Source organism: Geotrypetes seraphini, chromosome 2 (assembly GCF_902459505.1).
Source record: "Geotrypetes seraphini chromosome 2, aGeoSer1.1, whole genome shotgun sequence".
Lineage (NCBI taxonomy): Eukaryota > Metazoa > Chordata > Amphibia > Gymnophiona > Dermophiidae > Geotrypetes > Geotrypetes seraphini.
The window spans coordinates 472,194,720-472,217,512 of record NC_047085.1 but is presented as its reverse complement, the minus strand read 5'-3'; the positions used below and the strand labels follow the sequence as shown (position 1 = coordinate 472,217,512).

Here is a 22,793-nt window from a genome sequence, read left to right as displayed (position 1 = left end):
AATAGTTACAATCCTTATCTGTATTCTGTGGTTGTGAATTGTTATTCTCTTTACCAATAAAAAAAGATTTCGTAGTAAGGCTTGGTCTTTTCATGGAGCTGGATTTGTGAAGAGGAAGGTTCTCATGGCCTTCCTAAAAGTTCCATAGGTCATCCAGTTCTCTAATAGATGGGGGGATGAGGTTCCATAGTTTGGGCATGAAGTGGGAGTAGGCATACCTGTGTGCTGATTCTGTTTTGAGGGTGCATCCAGGGGGTAGGAACAGTTGTCTTTCTTGTTGGGATCTTAATGGTTGGCTAGGGTTATAGATTGGTAGTAGAGAATGACATGGGAACATATGTTCACCGTCCCCGCAGGAATTCAATTTCCCTGTCCCGTCCCATCCCATCCCCACGAGTATTGTCGCTGACCTTGTCCCAATCCTAGTAAGATCTGCCTTAACCGCACAAGCCTCAAACACTTATGAGTTGAAAGTGTTTCAGGCTTGTGCAGATGAGGACGGAGCTTGCAGGAACAGGAAACAGGGACAGGAAAAGAACTCGCCGGGACAGGATGGAAAAATGAGTTCCCGTGGGGACGGGGAAAAATTTGTCCACGTGTCATTCCCTAATTGGTAGTCTAGGAATCATATAGCCTACTACCAATTTCAGGAAGGTTGTGAAGGCCAGGACTAGAGCTTTGAAAATACAGTGCTTCTTGATAGGCAACCAATGAACCGATGTTAACACTAGGGGTGACATGGTCATGGATGCTGAAGTTTTTTAATAGGCGGACTGCACACATTAGAAGCGGGATAGGTTTTTGGCAGGCTGACCTACTAGGAAAGCATTACAATAGTCCACGCGAGACAACACAAAAAACGTACAGTAGCTGGGCAAATTCTGGATGTTCCGCAGCTGGCGGAGGTAGTAGAAGCAGGTCGACACTATTTGGGAGACGTGGTCTGTGAGTGATAGACTTGAGTCCAGCAGTACTCCTAGGCTGCGGATGCTATCGATGGCTGTGAGGGTGTTATTTCCCCAAGAAAGGCAGGGACGAGGGTATGTGCAGTTTTCATTGTGTACCCAGGGGGAGTTCCGTTTTTGATGCGTTTCGTTGTAGTTTGTTTATGGTCATCCAATCCTTTATTTCAGATAAACAGCACTGTCGTTTCCTGATTTATTCATGCATGTGGTCGGATAGCTTAAGATAAAAAGGCTGTTCAGGGGCTAGAACTACATGTGTTTTAGACAGAAGAAGCATGATTGATCCTGAGACAAAGGGTCCCCCGAGAGTACCCATTAGGTTAAGGGAGGGGGGGGCGATGAAAAGAGACCATTAAGGACAGAGCTTGGCAACAGGTAGCAGACAAAGGTCATACGTTTGCTGACCCATCAGGGCAAATGTTGTAGAAGTGGCCAGGAAATTAAGCAGTGAGGCAAAGGATTGGAGCTTAGATGATTGGAAAAGGGAGGTCTTGCAGGAGAAAAACCGCTAGAAACAAAGCTTATACAGGTAAGCTGGGGTGGCTGCAGTCTGTATGAGACTACATTACACACAATGCATTGCTCACGTCAAGGCAGGAAAAGACTGCAGCACTACAATTCTAAGACGTGAGAATAACATTCAACACATCTTAGAGCTATATCATAAAGCAGTGGTTCCCAAACCTGTCCTGAAGGACCCCCAGGCCAGTCGGGTTTTCAAGATAGCCCTAATGAATATGCATGACAGAGATTTGCATATAATGGAGATGCCAGGAATGCAGATCTGCTCCATGCATATTCATTAGGGCTATCTTGAAAACCCGACTGGCCTGGGGGTCCTTCAGGACAGGTTTGGGAACCACTGTCATAAAGCTAGTGTGAGGCTGCCGGGGCAGGACAACTGTAACAAGCTGAAGTTCACCAATTCACTGATATGTCTTTAAAGCTGGAATTCAGTCAATCTCACCATGTGCTGTGGATTCATTTTTGTAGGGCCTTAGGAAAAAAAACTTCTTCTGTTCTTCCTCTACAACAGGGTTGTCAAAGTCCCTCCTCGAGGGCCGCAATCCAGTCGGGTTTTCAGGATTTCCCCAATGAATATGCATGAGATCTATGTGCATACAATGAAAGCAGTGCATGCAAATAGATCTCATGCATATTCATTGGGGAAATCCTGAAAACACGACTGGACTGCAGCCCTCGAGGAAGGACTTTGACACCCCCTGCTCTACAACAAAAGGGTTCACCACAGATTCAACTACAGTATCTTCCCATCCCAACCCTTCAACCCCCCCCCCCCCGCCATAGTAATATAGTAGATGACGGTAATAAAAGACCAAATGATCCTTTCATTCTGCCCAGATATTACACTACTAAGACTATAAGGCAGCTGTGAGACCTTAAGCAATTTTAAGGTATTATTCCTTATTTAAATCAGATTTTATTGTCTTTCTCTTGGTTTCTATTACTTTGTAACTTATCTCATTCTGGCTTTTTTCCCTCTTTACCAGGACCCAGAAATGTATTTCTTTGGCAACACATGTACAATTGTCATGCCAATAAAATTATCTGAATTTGAATGTGTTCCACTCTGGATAGGTGAGTACTGCTAGTCTGCATATATTATTACTTTGCTCCGTTCACTTTTTTTCAGATCTTCAGTTGGTATCTGGCATTCTGAATATGCTCAATTAAAGGTAACCGATAAAGTTGTTCAGTTAACTTTCGGTCACCTGTTTGACAGCTTAGGATTAACCAGCTACTTTTTTTTTTCCTGTGTTGGTACTCAGCAGAGAGAGAAACCATACCCCAGAATGCCTCCAGCACCACCTCTTTTTATTCTGGTGAATAGTTTTGCATGCTGTGACTTGTCAGCTCAAACTTTAGCCAGTTAGCAGGTGTGAAACTTTAAACATGAATGTTTCTTTGGCTGACTCCCAAAGAGAGCTGAACAAACCTTTTAGATGCTGATTTCAGTTAAAAGCAATACAAAATTAGAGGGATCTCCAAAATACGAGGGCCATTTCATTAATAATGCACACTATTTTTTATTTATTTTTTTTAATTTACATGTTTTATAATTTTTTTCAAGTATTTCTTTACAATCCTTCCATATAGTCTCCCTGCTTTGCAATGACAAAGTCCCAACATCCGGGAAGCTTCATTATTCCATCCAAGACATCGTTTTTGTTCAGTTGCCGAATGGTTCGGGTACCAGCGGAAAAAAAGCTCTTCCAGAGATGCAAAACGATATCCACGCATAGGTTGTTTCAACTTTGGAAAAAGGTCTAAGTCTGGTGGACTCATGTCTGGACTGTAGGGAGCGTGAGATAACACCTCCCAGCCATCTTCTAGTAGTTTTTCCAATGATGACATTCCCTATGTGCGGGCGAACATTGTCGTGAAGAATGAGTGGCCCAGCCAAGAGCAACTGAGGTTGGGTTTTGTGCATGTTTCTGCGCATGACACTTCTTCCACATGGAACTTTGTCTGTGATGATGTTGCCTTCATGATCATAAGCAAAAATCATCATTTGTTTGACTTTTGATTGAACTCGTCAAAATGTTTTTGGCCGTGGGGAAGATGGAGCTCTCCATTTATCATTGAAAAACTACTCGAATACGGCTGGGAGGTGTTACCTCACGCTCCCTGCAGTCCAGACATGAGTTCACCAGACTTCAACCTTTTTCCAAAGTTGAAACAACCTATGCGTGGACATCGTTTTTCATTTCTGGAAGAGCTTTTTTTCTGCCGGTATCCGAGCCATTCGGCAACGGAACATAAACGGCGTCTTGGAAATCTGCAGATCTCTTTGTGTGTTCACAGTTAAACATATTGAACATTGATCCAGGTATGCACTTTAACTAAAATAAAAAAAACCTAGTTACTTTTCTAGGGTCTACAGTGTTTCCTTAACAAATGATGTCCTCCAACATGACTGAGCAAAGAATGCTGTAATGCATTTTTATACCTCCACACATCAATACTATCATATTAAATCACACTATCTGAAGATCAACAGATTATAGGTAACCCCTTAGCTGGACACTAGAAACAGTACTGCCAATATATTGAGCAAAAGGCCAACGCCATAAAAATATGTGGATGAGCTATCTTTATATGAACAAACAGTCCAAGATTTATACTAATAGGTTATCTATACAGTTCAAACTTCTATTTGTGTGATCCACTTATATGGATAAATTTATCTGTATAGAAGCTGAATATTGTCACTATAGGTTTGATTTTATAATAAGATCCTTAGGTAATAAGTCCAAATATGCTCCTTTTCAAAATATATTTATAAAGGCTTACATTTACACTAGCTCTATGGCTGGAATAAGTGCAAGTGCCATAGGGATAAGGCAGAGGGACTTGTATACTGCTTTGTTGTAGTTACATAACCACATTCAAAGCAATTTCCCTATGGCTCACGATCTATCTAATGTACCTGGGGCAGTGGAGGAGTAGGTGACTTGCCCAGAGTCACATGAAGCAGTGTGGGGTTTGAACCCATAACCTCAGGGTGCTGAGGCTGTAGCTCTAACCGCTGTGCCACACTCTCCTCCAGCACAATATCAGAAGTGAACCAAGTATAGAACAATGAGGCCACTGTGACATCACTGATGAGGTTGGCTTTTATTGGTGGAATGAGGCATTATGATATCAGGGAAAGTGATTGGGACTTGTATACCACCTTTTTGTAGTTTTACAACCACACTCAAAGTGGTTTACATACAGATACTGAAAGCATTTTGCCTGTCTGTCCCGGTGGGCTCACAATCTGTCTAATGTACTGGGGGCAGTGGAGGATTAAGTGACTTGCCCAGGGTCAGAAGGAGCAGCGCAGGGTTTGAACCTACAACCTCAAGGTGCTGAGGTTGTAGCTCTAACCACTGTGCCACACTCTCCTACAGTACAATATAAGAAGTGAGCCAAGTATAGAACAAGGAGCCATTGTGACACCACTAATGAGGTTGGCTTTTATTGGTGGAATGAGGCATTATGACACTAGGGAAAGAGCTTGGGACTTGTATACCACCTTTTTGTTGTTATACAACACTCAAAGCAGTTTACATGCAGGTACTCACGCATTTCCTATCTGTCCCGGTGGGCTCACAATATATCTAATGTACCTGGAGCAGAGGAGAATTAAGTGACTTGCCCAGGGTCACAGGGAACAGCGTGAGGTTTGAACCCACAACCTCAGGGTGCTGAGGCTGTAGCTCTAACCACTGCGCCAAAAACAGCAGATCAACAACTATAAAAAGAAAAGGCAAAGACTTTAATTCAACCAAATAATCTCTGCATTTATGGGATATCAAATATTTAATAAACATAAATGGGGGAGGGGAATAGCGAGCCTGACAAAATGGCCATTGGAATCTTATAGTCATGCACCTGTTAAACCATGATGATTTGTCCTTATTGTTGCATCCATGATAGCAGTATTTATATAGTTTGGCTTCTTTATTACCTTTTGTGCATACATATAGAAACATGATGGCAGATAAAGGCCAAATGGCCCATCTAGTCTGCCCATCCACAGTAACCATTATCTCTTTCTCTCTCTGAGAGATCCCACATGCCTATTCCAGGCCCTCTTGAATTCAGACACAGTCTCTGTTTCCACCACCTCTTCCGGGAGACTGTTTCACGCATCTACCACCCTTTCCGTAAAAAAGTATTGCCTCAGATTACCCCAGAGCCTATCACCTCTTAACTGCATCCTATGCCCTCTTATTGCAGAGTTTCCTTTCAAATGAAAGAGACTCAACTCATGCACATTTATATTTTGTAGGTATTTAAACGTCTCTATCATATCTCCCCTCTCCCGCCTTTCCTCCAAAGTATACAGATTGAGATCTTTAAGTCTGTCCCCATATGCCTTATCACGAAGACCACACACCATTTTAGTAGCCTTCCTCTGGACTGACTCCATCCTTTTTATATCTTTTGGAAGGTGCGGCCTCCAGAATTGTACACAATATTCTAAATAAGATCTCACCAGAGTCTTATACAGAGGCATAAATACCTCCTTTTTGCTACTGGCCATACCTCTCGCTATGCAACCTAGCATCCTTCTAGCTTTCACCGTCACCTTTTCAACCTGTTTGGCCACCTTAAGATCATCACATACAATCACACCCAAGTCCTGCTCTTCAGTCGTGCACATAGGTTTTCACCCCCTAAACTGTACTGTTTCCACTGTGCAGGGCAGGAGCGATGTTTTCGATTGCAAGCCTCGCCCCGCAATGCTTCCTGAATGGCTGCCGTCTGTTCTCGTGGTGGTAGCCATTCAGGAAGTGGCGTGGGGAGAGGCTTGAGATCAAAAACATCGCTCCTGCCCTGCACAGCATGATTGGAGGAGGCAGCCGGCAGCCTACCGGCGAGGGAGGTATTTAAGGGAGGAGGATGATGATTGTAAGATAGGCCACCCCATTTAAGCAAGCCGCATCCACTAGGCCGGTTTGCAAAATCGATGTATAGGCCACTGCCTACACATCGATAGTAGATTTTGAAGATTTTGTTGCAATGAGGTGACAACCTGTAATGAACCTAAACCCAGAAGCAATTTTCCAAGCGATATTGACCGAAGTACAGACCAGCGTAAAAGTGCATGAAGCAGCTGATGAAGTGGAAGAAGTAAGTGAGGATGACACAGAGACACCAAAAGAGGATATCGGGCATCTGATAATGCAGTTGAAGTCATTTGCTATGGAAAAATGCCCAGATATGCTGAGTGGTGTAACTAACAATGAGTGTTTTCTCCCCTTACCTTTGTAATAAGATTAAGAAACAGACCAAGACTGATTCTTTTCAAAAATTATAATTAAACCATGAGAAAACGGTAAATGTACTGATTTTGTATGATACCGTATGTATGATTTTAGTGTGTTTTGATTTTGTATGATTTTGTATTATATAATAATAATAATAATAACTTTATTACCGCATTACCGTGGAAGTTCTATGCAGTTAACAGATGAAGAGATTGTACATTTACAGCGAAGTTACATTATATGCTCTAATAAAAGCTGTACAAGAAAGTACATGTATGTATCGGTACAGAAGGCCTAGTTCCTTATATTGATCACCTTCATATGTTGACCAGTTTGTTACAATCCCTTGGGTAGTCAACTTACAGAGGTTCTACTGTACTTGTTTGTCTAGGTCCACCAAAGAATTAATAGGGCCCTGAAAATCATTCTATTAAAGTAGTGATCCTGAATAGCCCATCTTTATTTAAGGTTGACTGGCTGATATGACAGAAGACCCCACTTGCAATTCATGATTTTGGAGTGGAGAGCACCCTCTTCAGCTGGAGAACGAGGGGTAACAGGTTGTCTTAATGCCTAAGGTTAAATCTTCCACTGTAAATAAGGGAGAAACACTTGGTGGCTGTGAATAAAAGGGATCCAAACATTGGATTTGCATTAAGTACAAAACAAAGGAAAAAGCAAGAACTACCGAGCCATAAAATAAACTACCATATTCTCTGTATGGCATTCAAAATTGTGCAAGTGCCCAATTTGCATGCATAATTTAACTGAATAATGAGCCAATTAATGCTAACAATCAGTTCCAGATACTAACTGGCAAAAATTTGAATTTACTTCTTCATCTTCCTAGTAGGTATTCTATAAAGATGTCCATGTGAATTTTTAGGCACAGATCCAAAAAGAGGGCGTGGCCATGGGAGAGTCAGGGGCGTTTCTAGAATTTTCACACGGTGTTATAGAATGCGGCAGATCTGCACCTAACTTAAGTCCATTAGTTATTGTCTTTCCCCATGGAAGGAGAGAAACTGATTACCACAATGTATTTAAATAGTGCTACCAAGTAATTTTCAGTGTCTAAAACTAAATGACCCCGGTTCCTTTTAACTAGATAAACTTTCTGACCTCTGAACATTTTCCAAACTATCTGTGTTCCTTTTCTTTTCCTATGCTGATTGTGCACATACAGGGGCAGGGTGGGATAGGGTGGGATACTTAAGGTCTTTGAATGAGGAACTGATGGTAGGAGTGGGAGGGTAATTGCTTTGAAGGAATTGTGTAAGAGCTTTTAAGTGATGTTAAATGAAATTGATTGTATATTGTATCATACTTATTGAAAGTTTTAAAATGAATAAAGATAAATAAAAAAAAAAAGAAGCTGAGGCTCAAAACAGAGAGAAGGAATTATTTCACTTTTATTATTCACAATGTCTGTCATATGATGTTGGCTTTACCTTCCAAACCAACACCAGCATGCTGACTCATGCTCAGTTTCTATATTATTATAACCCTCAGATTCTCTTTAACGATGGCATTTCACTGCAGAGATGCATTTCAATTCTAAGTCAGGCTTAAATTTCAAAAGTAAAACAAATCTACATAAGAGTTGAAGGAAACGTTAATGAGCCCACATAAACAATTTGAAAATATTGGTAATAAGAACATAAGAATAGCCTTACTGGGCCAGACAAATGGACCATCAAGCCTAGTATCCTGTCTTTGCGGAGGTCAATCCAAGTCACAAGTACCTGGCAAAACCCCAAATAGTAGTAGCATTCCATGCTACAGTCCCATGTCTGTCTCAACAGCAGACTATGGACTTTTCCTCCAGGAATTTGCCTAAACCTTTTTTAAAACCAGCTACATTAACTGCTCTTACTACATCCTCTGTCAGAGCATGCGTCAAATTTATCATGACTCCATGTGACATGAAATAAACACTGTAATGTTGCTACAGAAACCAACAGCAGAACTAAGGAATTCACAAACACTGGGTTATTCTTAGAAAACCACACAGTATTAAGTAATGGAATTGTACACAACATTCTGGCTGAAAAGAGAGGCACTCAGCCATCTCTTTTCAAAAACAGATAGAATGTATAAATTGTACATTATTGACCATATTCAAGGCCACCTCCATCCCCCCGAGTTTCCTGCACCCAGACCAGAGGTAGTATTCGAGATTATACATCAATCCCATGACACATTTGCATATATTTGTATAATGCTTATGTACAAAAAATAATAATTTTCACTTCAAATCATTCATGTTCTAAATATTTTCTTTTAAAAACAATAAAACAAGAATTAAATTTTAAACTCAGATATGTTTTTCTGGATAATTGCTTTTGTTCATTTATTTCTCATAGATATTTTCAGTGATGGGAGTCTATGCAACCCTTTACAAAAATCTATGTTCTTGCAGCAGAGTGTATCCTGAGATCCTGAGTGGATCGTGGGCATAGGGTGACCTCAACATGGCAAGGTTTCGTGTAAGAAGGGTGGTCCATCAACAGATTCACAGCCCAGGACCTCCCCACCCCCAGAACATTTATTTCTCCTGTTTTTCTCTCTTTGCACACAACATACACACTTATAGGGAGAGAAATGGTCAGCAGGGAAAAGGAGATGATGATGTACAAGATTCTGGTGAGACCTCATTTAGAATATTATGAACAATTCTGAAGGCCTCACCTTAGGACGCTGGTCTTTGACCAGAGGGCCGCCGCATGAGCGGACTGCTGGGCACGATGGACCACTGGATGGAGTCTATCAAATGGCAATAAAACTTGAAACTACTAAAATGGTCAGTGGTTATCATCATAAGAAGTGTATAGGAACAGACTTAAAGATCTCAATATGTATTCCTTGGAAGAAACGTACTCAGTCCACTATTTGGCTAAACTTCACTCTGAATGAAATTCACTGACTTGAGAACTGCCTGCTAATATTGGGCTGGGAGCCTCAACCCTGATGAATATTTTGAAACATGTCATGTTGGTGGAGGCGCTCCTGCAGTGCACTTTAATAAGAAGATAAGTTCTTATGCTTCTTCTATTTATTACTGCTAAGTTTGCACAAAAAACTGCTACATTTACACATTATATATAAGAAGAAAAAGTTTAAAAATATACAAAAAAAAAAAAGGATCCATTGAAGATATTGGCTCATATTATCCTTCTATGAACTCTAAATAAAGGAAAGTGAGCCCTGTGAGGATTCTACACACTTTAGAAAAATATTCAGTTTAGAAGATAGTATTATAAACGTTTATGTCTTGATATGCTGGGAAGTTCCCAAATAAACCGTGAAAATAAAAACGCTTTCAGGAAGCGATACCCCATTTTTTCCTCTTGTTTTATCCTTCCCTTCCTCCCTTCCTTTTATTTTCATTAATACAATGTAATTTTAAAAACTTTCCCTTCCCCTTTCCTTCCTTTTGTCCCATACCCATTATATTCTAGTCTTCGTTTTGATCTCAATTCCCCTATTTTTATTGACTTTTTTTTTTATTATACATAATTTTAATATTTTAAATAATTTTTTTACTTTTTATTATTGTAAACCGATACTTGTGACGGTATATCAAAATATTAATAAACTTGAAACTTGATCTATGAATACTTTGGAAGAAAGGCAGGAGAGGGGGACATATGATAGAGAGATTTAAATACCTCTGTGGCATAAATGCACAGGAAGCGAGTCTTTCAATTGAAAGGAAGCTCTGGAATGAGAGGGCACAGAAGGAAGGTGACAAGGGACAGACTCAGAAGTAATCTAAGGAAATACTTACTACTACTACTTATCACGATCACATTACCACTGCTTACCAAGACTCACACTGGGGCTCCCAATACAAGCACGCATACAATGTAAATTCTTTTGCACCCTCTTCAGAGCCCTAAATGGAACGGGTCCCAGCTACCTATACAAACACCTGATCAGAAATAACACATCAAGACCAAGGAGAACACAGGCTCTCTTCACCCATCCCCCAGCAAAAGGCATACAAAGCAAAAAACTATATGACAAACTACTAGCCACCAGAGCAGCGAAAAAAGACGGCCACCTCTCCAAGCTACTGACCAAGACGACCAACTACAAAACATTCAGGAAAGAACTGAAAACTATACTTTTCAAAAAATTTGTCAAATGAGCAAATCCAAAACCTTATAAATCCTCCCCCCCAAAACCCATCGCTCATGCTAGTCTTCAATTCGTGTAAGCTCACTCTTATCTATCAACCCTGTAAACTCCCTGGGAATGCCCAGGGCAACTCTTTTTGTAAGCCGCCTTGAACTGAAAAGTACTGGTGGGATAGAAAACACTAATGTAATGTAATTTCTATAGGGCTAGTAGACATACGCAGCGCTGAACATCAAAATGTAGAAGATGCAGTCCCTTCTCAAAAGAGCTTACAGTGTAGTCGAGACAAACAAGAAGGTGCATCAATACACTGCTCAAGTGGGGGAATTACAGAGGGAATGAAAAGGCAGATACACTTCTCCCTCGTCATTCGCGAGGGATACAGGCAGAGCCGGACCGCGAATGGCAAAAAATTGTGATTATCCGGCTCTGACCCACCCCCACCTCCCTGCCCCCTTCTCGGCCTTACCTGGTGGTCTAGAAGGCTTTCGGGGCAGGAGCGATCTTCCTACGCTCCTGCCCCGTGCAGATCGCCATGAGGAAATGGCTGCGATTATCTGAAACCGCAAATGGAGAAACCGCAAATGGGGAGGGGGAAGTGTATTGGTGCTTAGCAGGTGGGTTGGAGTTTGGAATTGAAAGCAGCTTCAAAGAAGTGGGCTTTGAGTCTGGATCTGAATACTGTCAGAGATGGAGTTTGCCATAACGAGTCAGACGAGTCACTCTTTACAGAAAGAGTGGTGAATTCGTGGAATGGCTTCCTGGCGGAAGTGGAGCTACTTAACCTGCCTGAATCCAAGAAAGCCTGGGACAAAGAGATAGGATCTCTAAGAGACATGGAAGGGATTGGTGCAGGCATTAGTTCTAGCCATACTGGATTATTGTAATATTGTCTATTTGGGAGATTCAAAGAAAGTACTTAGAAAATAGAGAATAGTGCAGAATACGGCTGTCAGACTGATATATGGTCTGAAGAAAAATGACCATATTAGTCCTTACTACTGATTGCTGCATTGGTTACCGGTGGAGACGCGAGTACTATTCAGATTTTCTTGTAACTGTTTCAAGTTGATTTGGGGACTAACCCCAATTTATCTTTTATCTCATTTTGTGTTGTACAGTCCAACAAGGAAAACTAGAAATTTTCATTTATTCGCATATCCAAAAATTACGGGTTGCAGATACAAGACCTTTTTGGCTAAGACTCTTGCATTCCAAGCGGGTAAGCAGCAGTCTTGGCTGGGCAATTACATTGGGGAAGTTCTGCCTTAAGGTGCATTTTGAAAAGGAATTAAGTCAGCGTTGTTTGACAAATTTATTTCCTAACTGTGGGTACTATTGCTAGCAAAATTTTACACTATGTATATGTAAGAAACTTGTATTTTTAATCATTTGTATTTCGCTGATTGTCCAAGTCTTCTTCTGTGTAAACCGCCTAGAAATCGCTTGGTTATGGCGGTATAGAAGAATAAAGTTGTGATTTGTGTAAGAGCAGGTGTAAATCATCTGGTTAAATTTAGAACTTTTATATTCCGTGGACTTAGAGGACGTAGCTCAAAATCCATAGAAGGATAAACATCTTTAGGCAGAGACTGCTCTCCTAAAAAAGCAGATTCAAATTTATAGCTGATGACAAAAGGACAAGTAATCCTGGACTTTGCTGAAACAAGAATTCTACAGTCTGGGAATAAAACAAGAAAATGCCTGAGTTCTGGTTACTTTTGCCCCCATTAGTGACTGAGCAGTTTAAAAAAAAAACCTCACCGTTGTATCTGAAAAGATGAAAAAAATATATACGCCATAATCAGCTGTACAAGTATTGAAGTCCATAACCATTGACAGCTGTAAACCCTAGTTAAGGCTTTACATTGAATATAATAGGTGATGGGGAGCCAGTGGTGTTAATGCTGTGTTTGGAGATAAACATTAATTATCTCTGCAGAGACATACTCAAAATACTGTGAGCCACATGTCCTTATTCTTCAAAGCAGGAGCCACACAACTGTTTCCAAAGGCAAGTCTTGAAAATACGAGACAAATATTTGCAATGGGGCCTTTCCAGCTCCCTTTCCTGTTCATACTTTCCTTATTTCTAAACACTTATGGCAACTGTTGGCCAAAGATTTAAAGGCTGACCTGTAGGGAGTCACTCTTATCATGGTGCCCTGAAAAGCCAAAGTACAGAAATGTAAATAATGTTGAAAATGTAAATATGAGAAAAGTCAAAAAAAATGATTTCTTTGAATAAATCTCCTTGATGTAACTCTTGACCAAAACTAATACAGTACTGTGTTCTGGCTTATCATTTCTCCGATTTACCAAGAGGTACTCAGGCTCAAATTCAGACTGCAGGGGATCACTGGAAATCTCCTGCGGTGCAAAGCAATACCAGATATTTGATGCTGGTGAAATATCTGGCCACCCACATTGAATTTTTGGTCTGTTTTTGGCTGGCTGAAACATAGCCAACTTTGTCAATATTCAGTGATTAGCTGGCCAAGTCTCAATGGCCAAAAATATACCACCCTTTTAAGAGTCACTGAATTCTGGGGGTGACCAGATTGATCACCTGATATAGTCAGTCACTGGCCAGTCCACTAAGCCAGACATTCAGCATGAAATAACAGGCTGAATTAGTGGATAGCCAGCTATGTGCTATTTAGAAAGCCAGGAGCCATTTCCAACCGTCTAAATAGCACTGAATATCAGCCCCCACTGTTTTATGTACTTTTGCTATAGACTTGGAAAATGCATCTAAATGTTAAATGGCTTCCATATTAAGAAGCAAAAACAAATAGGCTAGAGAAACCCTATGTGAATGCAAGAGGACACATGCAAAAAAAGTGGGGTAACCTAGGAGTCATAGAGGCCACCAGTGTAAAAGTTTAAAATCAGTCACAATCTTCAAGGAAACAAAAGAAAAAAGACCAAAACAAAACTTTAAATGAAGTACAACAAGGACATCAAATGGAAGAAAACTCGACACGGCCGTGTTTTGGCAGTGTAGCCTGCGTCAGGAGTCAAACTTCCTTCAAGAGAATCTAGAATACATAACACTTCCAGCAATGAAAGAAACCACTGAAAGCTCCAGAATATAATATGCAAAATCCAAATGTTGCGTGGTTTTGGTTTTTGACATGATGCAGACGCTGAAAGGACTGTTGACGCGCTGTATTCTTCTTAGAGATTTTGTTTGATCTTACAATATTGATACTGTTTTATGTTAAGATGGTTTGATTTATGTAACTTAATTTGCCTGATCAGGTGCAAACTGACACTAAGAACCAATAATCAATAATTATGGGAGTTAATTGACCCTAATTTACAGTTATGCATGTAAATGCACTTAGTCACTATTTTATAACATTAGCATCTAAGTTCAAGAGACCATAACTGCAAGAGGGGCATGAGCAGGGCATGGGTGTGCTAAGCACTTACACACTAAGGGCCAAATTCTATAAAAGGCACCTAAGCGAGCCTACATCCTAGGCATCAATTGGTGTGGTTGTCAATCAACCACTAGGCGCCACTTATAGAATCCCACCTAGTGGTGCCTAGGCGAGCTTAGGCGTTGCTAACCTTCCTACAGGTAGGTGGTTGTATATTAGGCTAGATTTTATTTTACCTAACCTACTGGCACCTATCTCAGACACCTAGCGATGCCTAAGGCAACCATGCCTATTCTCCCCTCCCTAACCACACCTACTTTTCAGGTAGGTGTCGTTAGACGTCAAGCGGGCACCTCCACGTAGGCGTCGCTAGGCATCCTAAGAGTTTGGCACCAAATTCTTAATTGGTTATTTAAAAAAATTGGGGGGATTGGCTGAAAACTGGTGCAGTCAATTATTACATCAATTAAGCCAATTAAATGCTGAACACAGATTCCGAAGTTAGGCATCCTCGATTCGGGTGCCTAGCTACACCCTATACAGCATCTGGCCTTAAGCTTTTAGACTGCTGTCAAGAGATGTAACTGCTGCTTTTAGGTGCAAATATTTACATCTGCTATAGAGCTCATGCAAGTGCTTGCTCCTAAAGTTAAGTGCATAACTGCAGATTTCCACTAATATTCTATAACGGCAATTAAATGCATTTAGTGCACACACTTTAGGCCAGGGCTACTCAATTCTGGTCCTCGAGGTACTCAGGCAGGGCCAGGTTTTCAGGATATTCACAATGAATGTGCCTGAGAGAGATTTGCATGCACTGTCTCCTTGGTATACAAATTAGAGAATGACATGGGAACAAATTTTTCCCCCATCCCATCCCGGTGAATTATTTTCCTGTCCCTGCCCCCTTCCTGCAAGCTCCGTCCTCATCTGCACAAGCCTCAAACACTTTAAAATCATAAGTATTCAAGGCTTGGGCAATTAAGGCAGAGCTTACGGGAATGGGGCAGGGACAGCGACAAAACTTGCAGGGGCGGGACGGGGAAAATGAGTTCCTGCGGGGACAGGGAGAAATTTGTCCCCGTGTCATTCTCTCAAATCTCTCAGTGCGTGCATTTCACCTTACTGGTCCCACGGCGATAGAGGGCACGTGTTAAAACTCAAGGGGGGGGGAAGATTTCATGGGGACACCAGGAAATTCTTCTTCACCGAAAGGGTGATTGACAGATGGAACGGTCTTCCACGTCAGGTAGTTGAAGCGAGCACAACGCTCGACTTCAAAGGACGATGGAACCGTCAGGTGGGGGGGTCGCTCCAGAGGAATACTTAGAAGACGGATTCTCGAAGGAGGGAGGGTTCGTGAGTGGGCAGACTTGATGGGCCGTCGGCCCGTTTCTGCCATCATACTCTATGTTTCTATGCAAATCCCTTTCAGGCATATTCATTGTGGCAGTCCTGAAAAACCTGGACTGCCTGTGGACCTCGAGGGCCTGAATTAAGTAGTCCCCCCAGTATATAGCCTAATGATTAGAGCGGCCTGAGAACCAGGGGAGCCTAGTTCAAAACTCTCCAATGCTCCTTATCATCTTGGGCAAGTCATTTAATGTAATTTGTAATGTAATGTAATTTATTTCTTATATACCGCTAATCCGTTAGGTTCTAAGCGGTTTACAGAAAATATACTTTAGGGTGCATTAAAATTATAAGTAAGATAGGTACTTAGAAATTCCCTTACTGTCCCGAAGGCTCACAATCTAACTAAAGTACCTGGATAATAATAAAGAAGTGAAAAATAGAGATAGAGGAAAAGATAAGATAATAAACATTCTGACAAGACTACATTGATCTAAAGGACTTTGGAAGGTTGAAGAGAGGAGAGATAAGAATAGATACAGAAGGGAGGAACCGTTGAACAATAGAATTCTGGGGAAATTTAAATGATAAAAATAAAACAAAACAAGTGGCAAAACAATGAATGAGATTAAAATAATTCATAAACTGGAAAGAAAAATGAAAAATAAAATCAAAACATTGTCTTCAATCCACAGTTTCAGAGTCTGTGATGGAGTGGAGCAAGTAACTAACCCTTCATGGCCTTAGATTGTAAGTTAACACCTGTACCCAAATGTAGCTCACTTTTGAGCGACGACTGAAAAAGTGTGAGCTAGATCCCATTCCTTTTCCCCCGTAACTGAAATGTCTCATCTCCGGTCACATCTGAAATCCGTCATTCCTCTGAATTATTCATCTATTACAGCTTTATTAGATTCCAAGTTCCAAGCACTCTTATTGCAAGGCCAACACACGGAGGTCACTAATGCTGCCCATTCTTTTAAGCAGCTTGATTTATATTTGCTAATGAAGGTAATTTACACTGAGCTGTGGATTTGTCAAATCTTTTGTTTTCCTTCTGGGGCTGGCTTGCTGCTTCTCCAGTGCCACTTGGACACGCTAACGGCCATCTGCTCAAGTTTTCTTCCCACTGCGCTTGAAATAAGGAGGTGCAGGCAGAACAACGAAACTGGGAGCTGAACAGAAAAGCAGGAGAGCACTAGATGTGCTAGAACAATATTAGGAGCTCAAAAATAAATTGCTTGTGTTGAAAAATCAATATACCAAGTGCAAACACAAGTCTATTTGTTCATAAAATGGTACACACATTACACAAAACACTCTACTAGTGCATTCAATTAATAAAGTGCTCAGTCACCAACCAAACAGTGTCATATAAAATGCCAGCAACGGTTGTCAAGAGGGACCATCATCGCACTACAAAAGTCCCTCTCACTGCCCTCCATACAAAAAATATAAGTGAAACTGCTTTTTGTATTTGTAATTCAAAAAATTACTTATCTGTTTCAAATGAAGTCAGTTATGGGGGCAGACGCTTGGCGATACAATAAACTTAAACATCGCTCAAATCCATTTTAAATGCTGTGGAACCCTTTGAGAATCCATCCTATATAATAAAACCCTAGCCGTGCATGCGTACTTACCTGCGTGCTTCCGTGATCTCTGATCTGTGATCAGTAGGTCCGTGGCAAGCAGGAGTGCGGATGCGGCGACCAGACAACTCGGAGAAACAGCATAGCCGCCAACTCCCCCCTCCCGCCCTCACTCACTGCCCAAACCACCACCGCCAAAGCCTCCTCCTTCTGGCCGGCTCACCCGCCTTTAAATTAAGAGAAAAGCGCTGCACTGCGCTAACGCTGACCTCGCTGTCTTCTGTCCACTGTGGCCCGCCCTCTCTGACTACTTCCTGTTTACGCTAGGGTTGGCTGCAGTAGATAGAAGATGCCGAAGCCAGCGGTAGCGCGGTGCAGTGCTTTTCTATTAATTTCAACGCGGCGGCTGGGAAGGGGGCGGCGGAAAATGCTGATGCTGCACAGGGAAGGCCGGGAAATACTGCTGCTTCACAGGCAAGTGTGTGTGTGTGGGGGGTGGGGAATGCTGCTTCTGCATAGGGAAGGCTGGGAAATGGTGCTGCTGCACAGGGTACTGTGTTTGGGGGGGGGACCGTGGGAAGGGAAGGGGGTAAGGGACATGCTACTGCTGCACAGGGAAGTGGTGTGGGGAAGGGAATGCTGCTGCTGTGGCTGCTGCACAGGGAAGTGGGGGGGGATCGAAATGCTGCTGTACAGAGAAGTAGGGGGGGGAAATGCTGCTGCACAGGGACATGGAGGGGGAGGGAATGCTGCTGTGGCTGCTGCACAGGGAAGTGGGAGGGAAAGAAAGACAGACAGCACCCGTTAATGCAACAGGCTAAAATACTAGTATTCAATAAACTAATTGGCCTCCCTCGTTTATGAAAGCTACCCAGAAAAATGAGACAGAGCAAAAACAGGAACTCTCAGACCGAGGAAACCACACAATGCTGCAAGTATTAGTTATCTCGATATTTTAAAGTTACCATACTGATGTCAAGGAGTGTTGTAACACTGATAGCCCACTTGTATACACCGAAATGAAGGTCAAAGTAGGTCAAAGTGACAAGGCATGATAGCTTTTTATTCTAATATATTTCTTGGCTGGTTTTCGAACATTACAACTCCCTTCGTCGGGAGCCTGTTTGGGCACGGGGAAGGGATGTTAAGTCCCATAAGCCGGTCAAGAAAGGTATTAAATTAGTCCAATAAAAAATGTTTCACTTTACTATTCTATTTGGTTTTTTTGTTGTTGCTGTTTGCTGACTTTGATTTTATCAGTATGCAAAACAGTTGCTGAATTTGGCATACATACTTCGGGTCATTTTAAATCGTGCAAACCAGTCAGAAAATGAGCTGCTACTCAAGCAGCTGCAGCACAGCAGAACCGACTGAACCGCAGCCTCTCTCCTTTGCTAGGCCACACTGCTTGACTTTCTCCCTTGACGTGCACTGAAGTGAGAGCAGGAAGGAGCTGACTGGGACACCAGTTGCTACAAACATTTTTCTAAGCTCTTTGGCTGGTTATTTCTAAATAGCCTTAGCCAGGCTCGTCTATTTTCAGTCATATACAGCATGAAACATGGTACTGTTTTGGGTTATGGACTTACCTAGGATCACTGATATAATAAATTTGTATCATTACGTTCAATGGCCATACAACAGGGACGGTACAAGAATTTTATGGATGTTTGGGAACCATTGGCTAAGTATTGTAAGGAATGATAATTTATTTTAATTTTGTTGACCTTTCAGCATAAACATCCAGGGTGGATGGGTGGGAGGGGGAGGGGGAGGGGTTTGCATTGGAGTTTAATTCAGGGAACATATGGGTAGGTTCTTGTAGGTATCTTCTATTGGATTATTTGGTGGGAGTGGGGGGAAAATATTTGTTCATTAATGTCTATAAGTTTAATGTGCTTTTCTTGTATTATTATGTATTTTGAAATTGTTTGCACATTGGAAGTTTGGAAAATCAATAAAGATTAAAAAAAAAAATTGTATCATTGACTACTATACTGAGTATGATGTCATCTTTTGGACTCTATTCTAATACTGTTCTTTGCCTTTGTGTGGACATACGTGGGGGCCATAGTTTTGGGTTTCTTTGTTTGCTCTTTACTGAACTAAAGGTGTCTTTCTCCCCAGTATGGTTTACATTTACAACAAGCATTCCCAGTACAATCAACTAGTTGTCTTTGGGGTCCTTTAACAAAACTATGGTAAAAAGTGGTTTAGTGTGCCCTTATGCTTCTCTTTGGATCTCTGTAGGGTGGAGGTTGGGATTTGAAGCTTTTTCCTCCTTGTTATATTTTATTGGTAGTAATTTTGTTTTTGATTTTGTTTCAGCTTTTGCATCTGTTATTTCTTGTACTTGTTTTGCTCTTTATTTCTTATCAGTAGAAGTGTTTATGAAATATTTGATGAAAGTTTTTCTACTTTCTCTTACAACGAGTCTCACTTATTAGGAGTATGTCGCACTCATTTGAGGGTTCTTTCACTCTCCCCTTTCGTCTCTCATCACATTCTCAATGCCAATGTACTAAGCCTGATCACTGTTTTCATGAGAGGCAAGCCTAAGGGGAGAAAAGCCATGGTTGACAGGGTCAATAAGCTCCTGAGGACTGAAAAAATTCAGTAACTGTGTTGAAAAGTGCTTTTTGAAGGTACAGGAAGTGAGGGGGGAGAATTGAGAAGAAGAAAGAACCTTATGTGTCTCTCACTTTTTATTTCTCCATCTCACCCTTCTACCCTTATCCGTGGCTGTTTCTTGGCATCTATAGGAGTAATATTCAACTCATATTGATCAGTGTTTATTAAGCCACTGACAGCCTCGGGCAGAACTGAATCTGGACATTCAATGAAGGGCCATGTCTAGGCTCCAGCACTGAATTAACTGCGCACCAGCCGAAATTAAGACTAGTGCCCAGTTAGCTCGGTGAATAATTGGGCACTGGTCTGAATTTATTTAGCTGACTAATGGACTGAATATCATCGCTAACCAGTTAAGTACAGGCTCTGCCCTAGCTCCCCCACCGACCACCTCTTTACTGAAAAGATGCATAAATCTTCCTAGATTACACTCTGAAAAATCACTCTATGGACTTCAGTCAAATTCTTTGGGATAGTCCTTCCTTTTCATTTCTGAACATAAGAATAGCCTTACTGGGTCAGACCAATGGTCCATCAAGCCCAGTAGCCCATTCTCACGGTGGCCAATCCAGGTCACTAGGATCTGGCCAAAACCCAAGGTGTAGCAATATTCCATGCTACCAATCCAGAGCAAGCAGTGGCTTCCCCCATGTCTTTCTCAACAACAGACTAAGGACTTTTCCTCCAGGAAATTGTCCAAACCTTTCTTAAAACCAGCTATGCTATCTGCTCTTATCACAACCTCTGGCAATGCGTTCCAGAACTTAACTATTCTCTGAGTGAAAAAAATTTCCTCCTATAGTGTTTCCTCATACGAGAAGAGTTCCATCCCCTTCATCATCGTGGTCGCTCTTTTTTGAACCTTTTCTAGCGCCATTATATCTTTCTTGAGATAAGGAGACTAGAATTGAATGCAAAACTCCAGATGAGGTTGCACCATGGAGCGATACAGGGGCATTATAACATTCTTAGTCTTGTTAACCATCCTACAATTAATAGTTGCTAATAGTCAGGTCTTCAGTTCCTCCACAAAGGACATTTATTTACTTATTTATTTTTAAAATTTATACACCGCCTAACCCTAGGCATTTTACAAAAAAACATACATAATGAAAACAATACAATTAAACATCAGTGTGCAATCATCATAATCCACTTACAATTCCAATCCAACTAGTTAAGACAGCAAAAAGGCAGCTCCTATCTATATCTTCATTGTCTTCCTGACAACGTACAGCAAGAATAGGCAATAGACAATTACAGCAGCAAAATGTTCAAACACTTAAAATGTCAACACAATACACACTAAAACATCATAATGACAGCATAGCATAAAATGCTTGAGTACCTGAATGCAGATCGCTAGACAACCTCCATTGATAGATGGTATATAAATAAATATAAGAGAGATGGCGCATATAGACGAATAAGACAGAACAACAGGAGTAAGAGAGAAGATGCATGGAAATGATCTCAGCTAGAGTAGGAGAGGATAGGACAAGATCAATATAAATAGTTTGATGTCTGTAATAAAAATTCTAGCAATTCCCTTGCATCTGAACTTATGCCATAGCATGGTGTAGTATTTGCAATCCTGTTTCACCCATCTTTAAATCCAACAGAATGCACTACAGTCAACAAAACATTTTAGTAGGGAAATTATCAACACAGGCTACTATTAAGATGGATTATTATTCCACTAACTTGTGCTATTTTACCACAAATCCCATTTTATACAGTGAGACCTAGTTACTAATAACTGGAATTAACAGTAAAATAACATGACATTTATTATAGGCTTTTATGTGATTTTAAAAATTGTTATGGAATGGGGAGGGGGGAGATAAGTTTTATGATGGATTATTGAAGAATATTAAGTGTTGTATTTAAGTTAAAATGTTATGATATGATGTCACACTTATTACAAGATTTAAAAAATGAATAAAGATTTACAAATAAAAATGACTTAGGTAGTCCATACTGATAACATCTGTCCTTAAGCTCTTGTCTTCTAAAAACTAAAATCTCCTTGTCAACAAGCCCTATCCCCAAGACCTCCCATCATACTACCTATTTGTGCACTTATACCTTCTACCTTAATCTTCACAAAAGATGTCTGTTTATTCAGAACATGTAACTTTCTTCACAAGTAGTCATCTATCAGTAGAGTCTAAAGCCAGGGCCACTAGTAACGTGCACATTCCAGGTGTGTATTTACATAAAAAGAACAAAGTTAAGGGAAGTGCTAGGCTCAGAGACATTGTCCGAAAAGAAGATGGTGGAAAGTCTTACCTTTCCGAGATCTTGTAAAGAATTTGATGCCACCGGGTGAGGTAGATGAACTGGAACCGGGGGAGGAAGAATCTTTGGAGGAGGACCTGAAGATGCCACTGAAGCTCATTCGGCGAGGGGAACGAGGAGGAGATTCATGATAGGGGAAGGGAAATACTGTTTTTGGTGACCCTGGACTATGCTTCGACTTCACAGGGGCAGACACAGGGCTCGATGGCTGGTTCTGAAGCCCTTTGGAAAAGAAGCCTTTGGAAGGGCTTCCAGTGTTGTGAGACTCTTCTGCCTGAAAAGAGACAGAGAAAAAAAAATTGACTATAATCTGTGTACGTACAGTACCTGATAAAAAAAAATAATTGTACATCGCACTGTACTTCACCAAGAAAGGGTGGTACATCAAAGGCCAATAAGAATAAACATATCAGACTTCACATACATATAAAAACTACATTCTTCAAGAAATTCCTGAAACAGCCCTAACTTCAAACTTACCGTCCTTCTCCCCTCCCTCTTCCCGCCACACAGAAACTACATAACCTACTCTTTACCTCTCTAGAAAGGACAAATGTTCTTCCAATGTAACCCTCCGTTTTTTATCTCTTTTGTAATCTGCCTTGAACCGCAAGGTAATGGTGGAATAGAAATCTC

The 22,793-nt window shown here is 41.1% G+C and overlaps 1 protein-coding gene across 5 annotated transcripts in view; it reads right to left on the bottom strand.

Moving 5' to 3' along the window:
* PRKAG2 (protein kinase AMP-activated non-catalytic subunit gamma 2) overlaps window positions 1-22,793 on the bottom strand; it is a 642,927-nt gene that overhangs the window by 445,799 nt on the left and 174,335 nt on the right. For all 5 annotated transcript variants that reach the window (XM_033931676.1, XM_033931673.1, XM_033931675.1 and 2 more), the window contains one exon: window positions 22,149-22,431. In XM_033931676.1, coding sequence (XP_033787567.1) covers window positions 22,149-22,431 — 283 coding nt within the window. The remainder of the gene's footprint in view (window positions 1-22,148; window positions 22,432-22,793) is intronic.